Below are 16,070 nucleotides of genomic sequence, written 5' to 3'. Positions count from 1 at the left end.
GGTGCTGGATCAAGCCACACCTGATCTATCTATGGACTATTCAGATAGAGCTACTAAGGAAACATCACATCCAATTCCTCAACATTCCCAATCCTCTATTTGAAAGAATCTTTTGCTGATTGAAAGATAGGATAAGACCTAAGAAGCACATCCAGCAAATTCTCTGGGTTGGAAATGGATTCATCCAATCATCTACTGATTCAACAAATATTTACTGAGTAATTATCAGCTTTATGCCATTAATGGTGATCAAGGCACAGACTCTGCCCCAAGAGCTCTCTGATTGTGGGGCCACAATCTCACATGTTGGTGGTTTTACTGCAGTGTGATGATGACTGTAATAGAGTAAGTATAAGTGACCTGTGGATACACTGCCTCTAAGCCAAGAGGAGGGAGATCAGGGAAGCCTTCTCAGGTGGTGTCTAAAGGCAACCATGATGCCCTTTTAGATTTAGCACTGACAAACCTCAGCAGTCCTCAAAGCAACACTGTGTCACAGACTTGGCAGGAATTTCCATCCCTATGCAATAGAGAAAGCAACAGAGACCTAAGGTTCAGGCTCGCACAGCAAAATGAGGCTAAGCAGAGAGGAAGAACGAAAATCTCCTTGTCACCCTGTGACAGCACAACCGCCTTCTGACTTGATGGCTGCATGGCACCCCAAAGTTGGCATCAAAAGGACAGACACACAGGATGTCTGGGGTGCAGGGGAGGTGCTGCAGGGAGTCAGAGACAGGCCACACACCTGCTGGGCCAGGGACAGGGCTCTGTGTGCCCATGGCCACAGCAGCAGCCCTTCTGGACAGACCCAAGCCAAGCTCCTCGGTAGAGCATCATCATCACTGGGGTCATCCTGGGAAAGGGAAAGTTTTCCAGAATCACAAATGCTTCTCACACAAACCTCAGCAGAGCCCCAAGCAGTTGGACACACTTTGCATTGTCTATAAGGACAGCAAAGGGCCCATGGCCGCTGACCAGGGTGGAGGAGTCAGTGCCTCATCTCAATGCACCATCCTCACTCTACAGGCCATGAGGTCCAGGAGAGGCAGGCAATGAAATCCTCTCTTACCTTTTTGTACCACAGTATGATGAAAAACAAGAGAAAATAAAGGCTACTAGAAGAGATTAAGAGCATGGACTTCAGAGGCCGGAAGTCCTGAGTTTTAGTCCATTTACTAAGTTGTGTAACATTTTCCTTTAAACAATCACAACAAGTAGTAATAATAGTCACTGAGGGTTTCTGAAACTCAATTTCCTTATATATAAAATGGAGATAACACCTACCTCCTGGGGCTTATAGGCAATACATGCAAAGCACAGAGACATGCACAGTAAATGGCATGTGTATATATATATATATATATATATATATATATATTTTTTTTTTTTTTTTTTTTTTTTTTTTTTGAGACAGAGCTTTGCTCTTGTTGCCCAGGCTGGGGTGCAATGGTGTGATCTCGTCTCACTGCAACCTCCATCTCCCAGGTTCAAGCAATTCTTCTGCCTCAGCCTCCCAAGTAGCTGGGATTACAGGCATGTGCCACCATACCTGGCTAATTTTGTACTTTTAGTAGAGACAGGGTTTCACCATGTTGATCAGGCTGGTCTCGAACTCCTGACCTCAAGTGATCAGCTCACCTCGGCCTCCCAAAGTGTTGGGATTACAGGCGTGAGCCACTGTGCCCAGCTGCAAGAATATCTTTCGATTACTATTATTCCCCTGTAGAAATGGCCACTCTCTGCCTATCCCCACACATAGCTATAGAATAAAACTGAGGACACACCAACTGAAGACAACAGAGAAAGAGCCTGGGGTCTAAAATGAAGCTCTTCCACAAAAGCAAAATACAAGGGCAAAAATACCAGAAAAGCAGCCATGGCCTCAACAGACCTCCAGAGCCCACGACTACAAAACCATGGCCTCACTCCCCATTCTAATCCTCTGCACGCAGCCAAATGAAGACCTCTTCCATCAAGGGACATGAGGCCAGAGCTCAGAACCCTCACTTTCTTCGCCTGCAAGAGGGCTCCAGGATGCTTGAAAGAGCCCTCCTAATCCTCTCAGGACATTAGAGCCCCATGCCCACCGGCCCTAGGACACGGTAGTGCTGCTGCCCCTGCAAGCATCCCCAACAACCCTGTGCCCCCGCTGCCCCAACTCCATCAGGGTAGGGTAAGACCTGGTAGGTTTTCCCACATGAGGCTTCCAGAAGCCTCTCCTTTCTCCTTTCAGTTGTCTTCTCCAAAAGCAGGCCTGGCTAGCCAAGCTGCCAGCCTCACAGAGGATTCTACCTGTGGGTGTCAGCCCAGTTCCCACTGGGAACAAAGAGCTCAGCTGTGGGGCCCAGGGCATGGTGGCAAGGGCACCCTTCAGGCCCTGCAGACATTAACCTCAATTCACAAATCACATCACTAGGCCCTGGGAGGGCAGGCTGGAGCCTTTGTGGCCCACTAGGGTTAAGCAGGGTAACGCAGACTCAAATACCCACTTTGCCCCTCTCTTTTCACACGTTCCTCAGAACAGGGGTTCCAGGCTCCAGGCAGCCTGAAGTCCCAACACCATCTTTCTCCTGGCCCCACCTCAGGTGTCTCTCCCTAAAGCAACCTGACCTCCCTAGGCAGGATCCCCCATCTGCCTTGTACCTTCTTGGAAGGCACCAATTCCCTTGCAAAGGTGGGCCTCTCGGCTCCAAACAGATCCGTTCTGGGCCTGTTTAGCACCAAGGATGACTACACGTGGTCCCATCCCTCAGGAGCTCACAGGGTGGTTGTGGCAGTACCAACAATGCCAATAACATCACAATAGCTACCACTGAGTGCCTCCTATGTGCCAGTTACTATCCCAGCTGGGCCTCAGTTAACCTTGCAACTCCACAAGTTAAGCATTACATTCCCCATTAGAGACAAAACTGAGGAGCCAGCTAAGATTATCTTTCCCAAGGATACATAGACAGCAAGTGGCAGGGGTCACACTGGGGTCATATGTACACCCGGATTGTCTACGCAGAAAGAACATTGACTGTGGGCTTGGCCACGTGCACTATGCTTTTTTTTCTTTTTGAGACAGAGTCTCACCCTGTCGCCGAGGCTGGAGTGCAGTGGTGCAATCTCAGCTTGCTGCAACCTCCGCCTTCTGGATTCAGATGATTCTCTTGCCTCAGCCTCCCAAGTAGCTGGGATAACAGGTGTCCACCACCACACCTGACTAATTTTTGTATTTTTAGTAGAGATGGGCTTTCACCATGTTGGCCAGGCTGGTCTTGAACTCCTGGCCTCAAGTTATCTGGCTGCCTCACCCTCCCAAACTGCTGGGATTACAGGCATGAGCCACCACGCCCAGCCTGCGCTATGATTTGTTCAATGTTTTTCTTTAAATACTTTTAATGACAGTAATAACAACAGCTAACACCAACTGAGTCCTGATTATATGCCAAGCACTTTGTAAATGCCTCACATGCATTAACTCAATTCTCACAAGAGCCCTAGGAGGTAGGAGCTATTATTATCCCCAAGTTAGACAAGAAGAGGAAGTAAGCCCAAGGCCTCACAATCCATAAGTGGCAGAGCCAGGATTTGAAGCAGGCAGTCTGGCCCCCGAGCCCTGCTCTTGCCAGCGTCCTCTGCTGCCTCTACAGACCTGGGGTCTCATCCTTGGTTCCAATACCTGAGAAAACACGGTCTCACGTGTTGGTTAACATTTTCTAATAGGCATCAAACACAACCATAACTATTAACTTCAAAAAAAGTTCCCCATAGGACCTCCCAGAGTCATTGGGGGTACTATTGGTAGTACACAAACCACAATCCAGAAAACCCTGCCTTGGTGAGGAGAAGGCCAGGTGACAGAGGGTGGCCCTGAAAAGCCTGGAGCCATCACAGGTCCCATCATCACTCTGGCCCTGGGAGGGCCAGTCCAGAAGGAGAAAAGAGCCAGGAAGCAGAGACAACGGGCGCTTGGCCCAGCAGCTCAGAGACAAAGTGAGAAATCAAGGTGCTAATGCAACACTGCCCGGTATGCTCTGCCCTTTGCTGGGGCCTTGAAGGGGATTGGCAGTACAGAGGCTGAGTGCAGGACAGAGACAAAGGAGACAGAGGAGACACAGGGGATAGAGGGGACAGGGCTACCCCTCAGCCCTGCCCTAACACCTCCCCGAGAGGAGGTCTCGCCACCACATGCCCTGCCCTCTGGCTGTTTCCATGGCATCAGGAAATGATTCTATGGATAAGCCAAGCATTGTTTTTATTTCTCTTGAAGGACACCTAAAATGAGCTGCCTCTGCCTGTCCTCTGTCCGGGTGATTTTTCAAGCCTTGAAGGCCAGTCACCACATCACCCAAGCTGACCTTTCCACCTCCACAGCTGAGACACGGGTGTCACATCACACACAAGGGCACCCACTACATCCGTCATCAGCACCAACTGGCAACCGACGGAAACAAATAATGGGAGCTTTTGCCAGATACTCCTTTTTCCTTCTCTATTGCCTCCTGGCTCAGAAATCACACAGGGGTCCCCTCAAGTCATTCCCTGGGTACCAGATGGCTACCAGACATGTGACATGTCCCTGTGCTATTCCTAGAGAAGACCAAAACCCTGTTGAGAAGAGGAAGAATATAATTAAGTTATAAGAAAAAAAGGCAAATGATGTTACATATACAGCTCTACATTTATCACATTTCCAGACACACTGATGTCCTTGTGTGTTGCTTTATTCTTCAGATTCAACAACTGCCTTCTCCCAGCAAGCCTCGTTTCCCAAGCTCTCCAGGCGGCAGTTCTCGCCAGGACTCCATCTCCCTGCCCCACTAGAACTCTCCCAACAGCCACACCCCAACATGTACGTTCCCCAACGAGGAGGAATCAATCTGCTTTAACCAAATGTCCCCAAACCACACTCTTCCTATGATCTGGAGGTTTTCTGGGTGATGCCTCAAATTAGAAAATGCTCAAAACTGGTGTCTCATTCCATCACCACCACGTCTTCCTCCATCACACACCCCTGTAGCCTCTCTCCTCCTTCCTGTCCCAGGCCGGGTCCATCTACTCCTCACTGGGGTAATATACCACACACTGGGGTCACAATCCCAGCATGGCCAACTGCTTCTCGGACACAAGTCAGCCAGATTGTCTGCCAGCATTTAAGATAGGAATACAAAATGGTCACAGCAGGGGTGCAAAATCAGAACCCGACTCTGAAAGCTTGCTGAAGGAGAGCAGAATTAGCAGAATTAGCTTGGGAGAAGGGTTCAATGGCACCTACTTCCTGCAGAGTGGCTCCTGCAAAAGACAGGAGGAGGGCACAGAGTGGCCTCAGTTCAGTCACTTAACTCTTGCCCCAGCTCTGCCTCCCACCTTAGGATGAGGCTTTTGGCCTTGGCTGGGAAGAGCGGGTGCCACACTTTCCTTAGACAGCAGGCAGCAGCTGTGCGGCCCACGGCTCTGTATCCCAGACCCTGCCTGAAATGAAAGCCTGCTCAGCCCCGGGTTTGGAGAGTGGCAGATCATATCCCAACCTGCTCTCTTCTCTCAGCCCCAAACACTATCATGCTCATCCCTAGGCACATAAGGAAAACATCCAGTTCAGAGTCTTCAGCACAACACCAAGTTCCCAGGGAAAAGGCTGCAGAAGGAATAGGTTCAGTACTGGGGTCTTCTTTACACTAATACAGTGGTTAAAGGCCCATACCCCTCGAGTCGGACTGCCTGGGGTCAGAACCCAGCTCTACTGGCCTAACTGTGTGACCCTGAACAAGAGGTTACCCCCGACATCAGTAAAATGTGTCTAATACTATTGACCTCACAGGTTTTTTGTGAGGGTTAAGTGAGTTAATACCACGAAGCACCTGGAACCCTTTCTGGCATGTTTCTAAGCACTGTGTTAGCTTTATATTTTTTTCATTTTTCAGCTTAATTATTATTACCACTGGCCCCCAGAGTAGAGCCCCTACAACAAATGGCCTCTGCATTTTCAAAGTAAGATCCTAACTTCTGTCCTCCTCATGTGACATCTTAGAAACCACAGCTGACCTAACTTCTCCTCTTTCTATGCTGGGCCCACCACTGCCCCTGCCCCTGCCCCCACCCCAGCACATCACACAGCTCTGGGCACACAGCTGGTGCCTGGTCAGTGTTTCCTGAATTGAACCAATGAGATTTCAGGCCCCTCCCACCCCATGAACTTCCTCTCAGTGAGTATTGCTTTATCTCTGTCCCCTGGAAAAGGAGACATCAAGGCTTATGCGGTTCCTTTATCTCTGGAAGCCCTTGAAAATACTAAACAGAGCCGGCCAGGCGCGGTGGCTCATGCCTGTAATCCCAACACTTTGGGAGGCTGAGGCGGGCAGATCACGAGGTCAGCAGATTGAGACCATTCTGGCTAACACGGTGAAACCCCATCTCTGCTAAAAAAAAAAAAATACAAAAAATTAGCCGGGCATGGTGGCGGGCGCCTGTAGTCCCAGCTACTCAGGAGGCTGAGGTAGGAGAATGGCGTGAACCCGGGAGGCGGAGCTTGCAGTGAGCCGAGATCACGCCACTGCACTCCTGCCTGGGCGAGAGAGCGAGACTCCGTCTCAAACAAAACAAAACAAAAAACTAAACAGAGCCAATGAGGAAATGAAAGTTTGGGAAACAAGATGGTGATCATGAACAGAGCCATGGGGACAAACCTAAAGTGTCCTTTTTCCACTTGGAGAAGTCACAAGGGCCATCTCCTTACAAGAAAGACACATTTAGGAACTGAAACTGAAGTCCCAGGAATCAGCCTGCAGCATCACAGAGACCCCATCTCCACCCACCATAGGCTCATCACCCAACAAATCATGCCAGGGGAATGGGGCTGTGGGCGGTGCAAGTAACACTCCCAGAACCACTTCCCCAATGGGAGATACACAGGCTGGAGGACGCCAGAAAGAACTGCGAGTGCCCACACGTCCACACCCTGAAGTAGTAACAGAAACAGAGCCTGCCGGTGTCGAGGCCCCACATTTGTACAGACAGGCACCTGAGTGTTTACATAAGGCCTGCAGGCCCTCCTCGCATGAGGCAAGATGCCACCAGCAGTGGAGGTTTCCACTGCATACGAATTCCTAGGGCTAGACCACGGGGGCCCACACCTCCCTTTTCCAAGGGGGGGATCCCTCAGGGAGTCACATAGACTTTGGGTTGGGTGAGCCTCTTATAAAGCAGCTGGAAGGCAAATGCCCTTAACAAGGGGCCTCTTTTCCCTTCCCATGTGCCTTTATAGGGGCTCCTGCCACTAATGAGCATTTGAGTAGAAGAAAATATGAAAAAAGAGAGAGAGAGAAAGGAACCACACTGAATTTCCCAGAGCCACAGACTAGCTTCTAGACCAGCCAGTGCCCAGCACGTCAGGGACGTGAAATCAAGGACTTGGGCTCAGAGAGGCATCTTGATGATAAGAACTTAACCTTAACCCTTGCTGAACCCTCAGACCACGTGATAACTCCTAAGCAGTGCCAGTTAAATATGTTCAACTGAGAAACTGCAACTAGTAGAACCAAGTCTTTGCCATTTTATTCAAAAATGTTTACTTCATGTTTCCCTATTAAATATAAGCAATTTCCCCTTGTTTATATTTGCACCACATTCACACAATGTGTTCCCCATCAACATTTGAATTATGGGTACAGGCCCTGAAATGTTAGTTTTGTGCTAAGATAAATATTGGAATAATATTCCCTCTGCTTTTTTGAAGTAGTCAACATTACAGTTTGTGATTGAAGAGCAGAGGCCCCATTTGCTTTGTTAAATAACAAAAGGATAACCAAGCAATCCCCTTGGGGGAGACAGATCAAAATGACCCCCCAGAACACTTTCGCTGCCTTTGTCATTGCTTTATCTGCTAACAATAGACTAGACCCAGCTTCTCTGATGGCGTTGGGCAAACACCCTGAGCTTCCAAGCCCAGCCCTGTGAGGATGATGGTGTCCACTGTGTGCCCAGCACCTGCCACCACAAGCCCTGACACCGTCACCAGCACCCCACATGGAAGCCCCAGCACCATCACCAAACCTAGCATGGATTTCCTGGCAATTTTGCTTGGAGCTCCAGAAAGAAAAAGGAAGAGAGAAAGAAAAGAAAAGAGAGAGAGGGTGAGCTTACATAAGGCCCCGGGAATGAATTCCTATTTGGGGCACATTGGCTGGAAAAGTGCTTGTCCTCCCTTCACATAGCGCAATGCCTCTCACAGGTGACTCACCTGAAGGTTTGCCTCCAGGAGCTGGGGAGAACAAGAACCACTGGGGAACAGCTCAGAAACACAATATGCTCAGCTCTGCCACACAAGATCCACACAATGGTCATATCTGGGGAAAGCCCCAGAACTCAAATCTAGGCTACCCCGAGTCAGAAGCCCCAGTTCTGGTGATCCTGATCACGCTGGCCATTTTGAGAAGCTCAAAATGATGCTGGGGTTGAGGCCAGCAGCTTCCCCTCACAGGTGAGTGTCCCCTGGGCTGATGATCCTGACACCCTGGCAGCAATCTGCGGGGGGCCCTCTCCCCTGCATTAATTCTCTCTCTGGTGTCACAAACCAACTCTGGGGGGGGGGGGGAACAGGGGAGCAGAATCCCAGTTTTACAGATGTGAAAACTGAGCCTCAGAGAAGCTTACCTAAGATCAGCTGGCTGATGGCAGAGGTCTCCCGGTCCCCTCCAGAGTCTGTCTATGAATGGCAGCCCTGGAGCCTTCCCTCTGTTGTCTGAGAAGGCTAAAAATCTGGATCCAGGGCCTGTCATAAGCCATCTTACAGCCTCTCAGAAGCTCAACTGTAAATTAAGGGGGCTGCCCTAATGATCATTATGACTGTTACTGCTATCAAAAGTATTAGCACTTGGTGGCCATTTCCAACTCTAGCTTTCACTCTTGCCCTGAGTGTCCTTTCACAATCCAGACAGCCATGCCCAGCTGAGAGCTATGGATCACAGCTAGGGAGCACCTGCTGTCTGGCCCCCTTCTCACAGCCCCTCAAGGTCCCCAGCCTCGTGGCTGCACCCACTAAAACTCAATCAACAGGACATTGCAGTGCATGAGCCTGGCGGCTTCTCTCTGCCCTGCCAAATATACTCACTTCCCCATAGGAAAAATGTGACACAGTTGGATCTGACTCGGAGAGCATTAGGTTATAATTTGAGCTCTGTTCAATTATTGCTATTAAATGCATGAACAGAATACTGTAGCTGGTGGGCTGGATTCTTAAGAAAAATAATTGGGTTTATATTTCAAGCTGGAAGACATCTCTAACCAAAGGATCCAAATGAATGAAGTAACTTTAGACCTTTTCCTCTTCAGCCATGCTTTGCTCTGAAGCGAAATATGCCTTTCAAACCAGAATTCCAGGCCCATTCTGGTGATCCGCTCGGCTTCAATCCAGCTAATTAAATTAAGCCACAGCCACCTCACTCCTAGCCAGGCAAGAGGGGGCCCATAAATTACACTGCCCTGAGCTCCCCAACAAATTGCCTCTCCCCAAAGAGGGTTTCGCCATTTGAGAAAATGCATCCAAAGGCAGTGCGCGGCGGTGAGGCCCTGATAATTGGTCTTCCCACTCCCCCGCCAGTGGAGAAATAATGAGCGGCCCAAGCTTGAGGAGGCCCAGCCAACATGGCGAGCAAGGTCTTGGGCTCCAGAACTCAGGCCAGCTGGCTGGCCAGACTTATTCCAGCTAGCCCAAAGCACCATGGGGCAGGGGCAGAGGCGGGCACGGGGCTGGACTAGGGTGGAGGGACAGGAACCTGCTCCTGGGTGTGGCCTCCCTGCTCTATCTTAGACATACTTCTTGGAGCCCATGAGCCATACCAGCAGGTGGTGACCTGGACAGTGGGCAGACAGCAGATCCTATAGATGTCTCCTCCAACCCCAACCAGCTCCTCAGACTGCACACACCCAGGGGTGCCACAGGCAAAGTGTCCCCACAGTTATGCAATAGGAGGGCCCTGATACTCTGAGCCCCAGAGTGGCAGCTCCAACTCTGCCCATCAACTCTCACAAATTCCTAAAGAATTGGGAGGCTAAGGCAGGCAGATCACGAGGTCAGGAGATCGAGACCATCCTGGCTAGCACGGTGAAACCCCATCTCTACTAAAAATACAAAAAATTAGCTGGGCATGGTGGGGGGCGCCTGTAGTCCCAGCTACTCAGGAGGCTGAGGCAGGAGAATGGCGTGAGCCCGGGAGGCGGAGCTTGCAGTGAGCCAAGATCGCGCCGCTGCACTCCAGCCTGGGCGACAGAGCGAGACTCCATCTCAAAAAAAAAAAAAAAAAATGCTACAGAGTAAGTAAAGCAGGTAGCACTTCCTGGAGGATGAGGAAGAACAAAAATGACCCTTGGGAGTCCTACACAGTTACCTAGAGGGACCTGACCCTCCCCACCAAGGCACCCTCAGTCAGCTCTTTGAGGTCCTTCCCAAAACACCCAGGGAACAAAGCAGGGGGAGTTGTTGCAGCTAATGTCTCTGCCTCTCTGTATTTCCAGCAGAAGTTACTCTTTTCCTGCCAGAGCAAAGAAAAAACTCTCCATCATTTTAGCAATGGGAGTGGCCCCCATTATGTATGGGGAAATCCCCTGGGTGTGTAAGGAAGAAGATCAGCAAGAACCGTGCAGCAGGGAAAGTAAAAATGCAGGCAGGCCTGGGATGGGAAGTTTGCAGAGCGCTAATCCCCCCCGCACCAAGGGACTGATTTTAACAAGGCAGGCTGTTTGTGAGGGGATTCGGGCTGACTCATATGTGCTGTTGTGGCAGGCTCTTCTGCTTTGTTCTGCATTCAGAAATTTCTCATTTTAGGCTTTCTTATCCAAAAATGACTGTGCTGTGAAAACCAGCTCCATTTTGGACAACTCCTCAATTTAAGGAACATTTTTTAAAATGTCACTTCTCTGTAGCACACTGCCACTCAAAAAGGCAGGGTGGAGAGGGTGATTTCAGTCTCACTCCCCAGCCACATCTGTCTCTGCTCCCTGATGAGCTGGGGCAAGGACCCTGAGGAGGAGGCTGAGCTCCTCAGCTGAGGGGCACACCAGGTAATTGGGCTCTGCAGTTATGAAACCCCGAAGGCCACAGGGGAGCTGGGTAGGTCCCTGCCCACACTGTTTCTCAGACTGCTCTCCCAGGATTTGGACGATAGCTATATTAGCGAACATTACTGAGCACCATGCGCCAGGCACTGTGCCAGACCCTTTACATGCACCGTTTCCTTTAATCCTCACAGCAACTCAGTGAGGTGGGCACCATCATCCCCTCTTACAGACAAAGAAACTGAGGCTTAGAGAGGTGAAGGGAGTTGGCCAAGGGCCCAGAGCTGACTAGAGAAAGAGCTGGGTTTCCAACACAGCGTGGGCTCCCAAGCTCATCCCCTTCTTGGGCCAAGCAGGCATCTGCTCTGCCCTGTGCTTAGGTTTTGGAAGGCAGAGAGTACAGGATGCTGGACTGGGAAGAACTGGTGAACACTGAGAAAGAAACCTAAGGCTGCTGGGTCTCCCTGCTTTCCTAGTAAGTCAATCCCAGCACATTGCCAGGAGGGTGGATTCCCACATGTACCTTAGACAAAACTGCCACAGTGCATCAGCAGAACCAAGACCCAAGTCAGGGGGCATTGTGAGACCTTGTACAAAGCCCAAGGGGAGGCATCTGATGAAGTGCCAGAAGAAACTGGGGCATCAGAAAGCTCTCCCCCTGCACCACCCAACAGGTCTACCAGAGTGCTGGAGGCAGCCGGCTGGGCCACTTTCTGAGTCACAGAGGGGTGTGGGTGATGCCAGGAAGCCGAGCTGAAAATTGACCTTCTCCCTGAGGTCACTGCCAACACAGCGCTCGTACATGGCAAGCATTCACCAATGGCTTAACCCGCTGCAAAGGAGAAGAGGGCAACTCGATGGGCATGTGATATGAAACTAGCATTGGAAAATCCACCAGTCCCTCTCCCTAGCAAGAAGGACCAGCAGACGACATCCCCAGCAAAGCCAACACCACATGACAGAGGCCAAACCCAAGTGCGGGCACCCATTCCGACTGCTCTCAGTAGCTGGCACGCCAAGATGAGGTAGCCACACCTTCCCCAGCCAGCATCACTTCTCAACTCCCCTAGATAAACTAACATGCTGATTGGCACTTGCTTTGAAATCTGAATCTCCGAGATGGAAACCCAGGGTTGTAAGCGATCAGACTTTGTTAATTTTGCCAGGCATCACCCACAGGACTGAGCACAGTTCTCAGGGTGTGGCCACCATCCGCCAAACCAGCCACATCTGCTTGCATTTCATCACCAACATGGTAAAGCTTGACTTTCAGCTGACCTTGAAATTCACAAATTCCAGCAGGGGAGGGGGTGGAAATGGGGGGATAGGAGCCAAGTGAAAGTTGCTAAAAGGAAGCAGAAATAAAATAAGCTGGTGCTGCCCTGTGTCCCCCGAAATTAAAACCAAATGAACATATCAAAGGGCACTTTTCCCAGCTATTTCAGCTCTAACACTCCTCAGCTTTAATCAAGTCGCTGGGAGAGAAAGCCTCAAGTGGCTGTAATTTCCTACCTGCCTTCACCTGCATAGCTCAGGACTGAATCTGGGAGTTATTTGGGGCTGGTTTTCCCTAAATACACAAGCCCTTCCGAGATGCCGTCTGCCCAAGCCAAGCGTGGTTCCCTAGGCTCTGACAGGGCATCTGCTGGCCCAGGCTTTCTCAGCCCTAAAGAAAGCAGCAGGATGAGGGAGAGGTTTGCATTTGCCTCTAGGGTGTCTGGAAGGACCTCGATGTAGGCCCTGGCTCAAAGACTAGGTCGTTCAGACAAAGAGGACGCAGTCGCCACTGGCAAGGGCCGGACATCAGACCCTGGGGGTGCTAATAGCTGTGGATATACCTTTGTCTTCTACCTCCTGGTGCTTGCAGAAAGTAGAGGCAGGGAGAGCACGTGGGAAGAAAAGGCTGCCTCACAATCCAAGCCCCATGTCTCTCTCGCTCCTTTCTTGTGGGACCACAGGCCAGCCCCATCCCTTCCAGGGTCCCAGATGCCCCCTCAGCAAAATAAGAAGACTGGAAAAGATCATAAATGATGCAGCTTTTCCCAATACGGTTGTACATATGTTAACAAATATACTCACAGCTTTTCACTTGACAAAGACTCACTTCAACTTTACAAGAGCCCCAAGGAGCAGGAACTGTTGAGCCTGCTCAGAGAGGGGAGGTGGGCACCCCAAGGCCACAAAGCTGGCAGCTGACAGAGCTGAGATGAGACTTGGGTCTGTCTGGCTCCTCAGTCTACGCCCATTCCATGCTGCCTCTGCGGGCCTCTCCAGCACTGGCATTCTCACGTCTATTTAAAGACGTCCCTGAGTTTTGCTCTAGGGAATCTCCTCCAGAGAAATTACAGTCTGTATTCTAGAGTGAGCCACAGAGGCCCAGGCGATAGAGAGGAAGCTAGAACAAGCAAGACGCATTGTGAAAGGGGAAAGGGGACTACAGCCCCATCTACAGAAAGAAGGGCCACCTGCACTTACTGAGCACTTACTGCATACCAGGTGCTTTCCATCCTTCATCTCATTCAATTCCCCCCAAGCCTCTGACATAGGAACTACGGTAACTCTCACTTTACAGATTTGTTCTTTATTCAATAAGCGTTGGCAGTTGCTTACATGTCAGTCACCAGATGAGAAAACTGGGGCTCAGAGAGAAGCAGTGACGTACTTACCCCAGGTCCATTTCAAGTTGTGGTATAACCCCAAGCACACTGATGGCATCTGGGTGTGGGGCCCCACCAGTATTCCATCTTTCCTTCCTGGGCTGGTTTTCCCTCACCCTAGAAGCTGCCTTTCTGATGGTGCATTCCAGGGAGTATGCACTGCCCATGGAAGGAACTCTGGGTAGATGCACGTGGCCTTGCGAACCTCAGCTGGACTCCGAGGCCTCTGGCCTCCCTATCGACTGCCTCTGGGCTGGTGGTCAGACAGCTACCCTGCCATGGAGTGCAGATGGACCATGTCAGGTTGGCCTACTTATGGCTGGCCAGCCCAATGCAGAGCCCCTGCCTGGCCTCCCGCATTGGAGCATCATCAATGGGCAGCCCCAGCACAGCAGCCCTATGGGGCCGGGCCAGAGCAGCAAAGCCAGCCTCAGAGAATGGGGGCCCCCTTACTCCTGCTTGGCAGGCCTTCCTTCTCCAGCCTATCCTCTCCCTGCCAGGCACTCTGAGCTGTGGGTTACATGGGAGCATCCTGGACTCTCTTCACAGAGGAGTTGACACCCAGAACAGCCAAATGATGAAGACTCTCAAGGTTGGCAGGACCTTCAGGCTGACAGAGTCCTCACCCCTAAGCCCAAACCTCTGTCACCCCCAACATGTAGCCCTGCCAGAAGGAGAAATACTCCTGTTTGAGGTCAGACTGCCTGAGCTTAAATCCTGCTCTGATCTTAACCTTTCTGAGGATTGGTTTTCTCATCTGTAAAATGGGGATGTTAACAGGGGAGGTGGGTTGGGCTGGCTAAGCCATCAGCGTCGGGGAGAGGAGCTGGGAGAGAAGAGGCTGCCACAGGTGAGCAAGAAAATTAGGACACCTGTGACGGAAGTGGAGGCTAGGCATGTGCAGTGCTGGACCTGCCATCATTGTTGGTAGGTGGCTCAAAGAGGCCCCAAGCAGGTGAGACCACCACCAGGGAAGAGGAAGGAGTAAGGCAGTCTAGCAATAAGAATTCATTGAGCATCTGCCAAAAACAAGGTGCAGTAAGAGGACTGGAGAGAAATCAAACCTTCAAAAGCAACAGCCAACCCTGCGGTGCTCCTGGCTCAGAGGGGCCTCCCTGACAAAGACAGATGCTCAGCCTGCCCCACAGGGCCTTGAACCCCACTCTGAGGCTCATTTTAAAGAGTCCAAAGCATTGTCTGGCTCCCAGTCAAGGAAGACCCTGAGCTAAGCTAGTCTCCCACATGGCTCTGCCCTCCTTGGCCCAGGCCTGGCCCCCCAGCTGCAGCATGAGCCCCAGCAGGTGTCTCCAAGCTCTGAGGTCACCTCTGCCCAGCTCCAGGACAAACCCCTGCCACACTCATGGAACACTTCTGGGCACTCGCTGCCCTGCCTGGGGACCTCAGTCTTGAGGCAGCATCAGGAGCGGAGTGGAGTTGAGGACATGGTGGGGAGCAGGGAACCTGTGGGTCAGGAGAGCTCTTAGAGACCCAGAAGGTCCCACGTGCATACCCAACCAAGACCACCTTCCTACGGTCAGGAGACCCCGCAGGACCCTCAAGGGTGGCCAGAGAGGGCTTGATCTTCTGCAGGAAATGAAACAGTCCTGTCTTGGGTTCAAGTTGTGAGCCTGGCATTTAACCAGCTTCCAGTAGGCCCCTGGGTCGCAACTTCCTTTTCTGAAATTAGTGGGGTCGGGCTGCACAAGGTTTCTGTGAGGAGCAGAGGAGATAAAGTGATCGTCTGGTGGGTATGTCAGACCCTTCTCTCTGTGCCTGAGTCCTCTCGCTGCCCAGCCATCCTGGAGGCAGGTCACCGGCCCCAGAGCCAGGGCAGTGCTCTTTTGTAAGGTGAACAAGAGTCAAACCAAAGTCTGTCGTGGGAAGATTCCTGGCAGGAAGGAGGCCCTCGCATCCCCCTATGATGAGGGCCAGGAGGAACATCTTTCCCAGGTGCCACTAGGACAGAATTCCCTCTTTGATTAAACTCTCTCTAGGGGAGGAGGAAACAACCCCTCTCCCCTCAGCCCCCAGCAAACAAGGTTGCGCCAGCCAGGACATACTTCCACAGACTGTAAACCAGGGCCCAACCCACTGCAGAGCAGGGCACGCTGCGGTGCGGGCAAGGCGACCTCGGCAGCTGGATGGCTTCTTGACAGTTATTGGCAGGGCCTTGCTACTGAGGACGAGCGGGGGAAGGGGAAAAGGAAGAAAGCCAATTTTGTTTCGATTGCTGCTGACAGCTGTCCATAGGAAAGCGGAGGCGCGTGCCCACGTAATCTAAACTCGAGCAGCCCAGGTCTCCCCTCAACCCAGAAATGAGCTTGTTAGAAGAGCCTGGATCCCGGCCGTTTCCCTTGACAGCTTCCTTCCCCTAATACA

At 51.3% G+C, this 16,070-nt stretch overlaps 1 protein-coding gene across 1 annotated transcript in view; it reads right to left on the bottom strand.

Moving 5' to 3' along the window:
• LOC101057750 (uncharacterized) overlaps positions 1–2,755 on the bottom strand; it is a 131,821-nt gene extending 129,066 nt beyond the window's left edge. The window contains exon 1 of the mRNA XM_063810681.1: positions 2,644–2,755. Within this exon, the coding sequence (XP_063666751.1) occupies positions 2,644–2,746 (103 nt within the window). The 5' untranslated portion in view covers positions 2,747–2,755. The remainder of the gene's footprint in view (positions 1–2,643) is intronic.
• Positions 2,756–16,070: the final 13,315 nt, after the last annotated feature.

The sequence above is a fragment of the Pan troglodytes genome, chromosome 4 (assembly GCF_028858775.2).
Source record: "Pan troglodytes isolate AG18354 chromosome 4, NHGRI_mPanTro3-v2.0_pri, whole genome shotgun sequence".
NCBI classification, from domain to species: Eukaryota; Metazoa; Chordata; class Mammalia; order Primates; family Hominidae; genus Pan; species Pan troglodytes.
The sequence above is the reverse complement of the archived record's forward strand: the minus strand, read 5'-3'. Positions and strand labels throughout refer to the sequence as shown.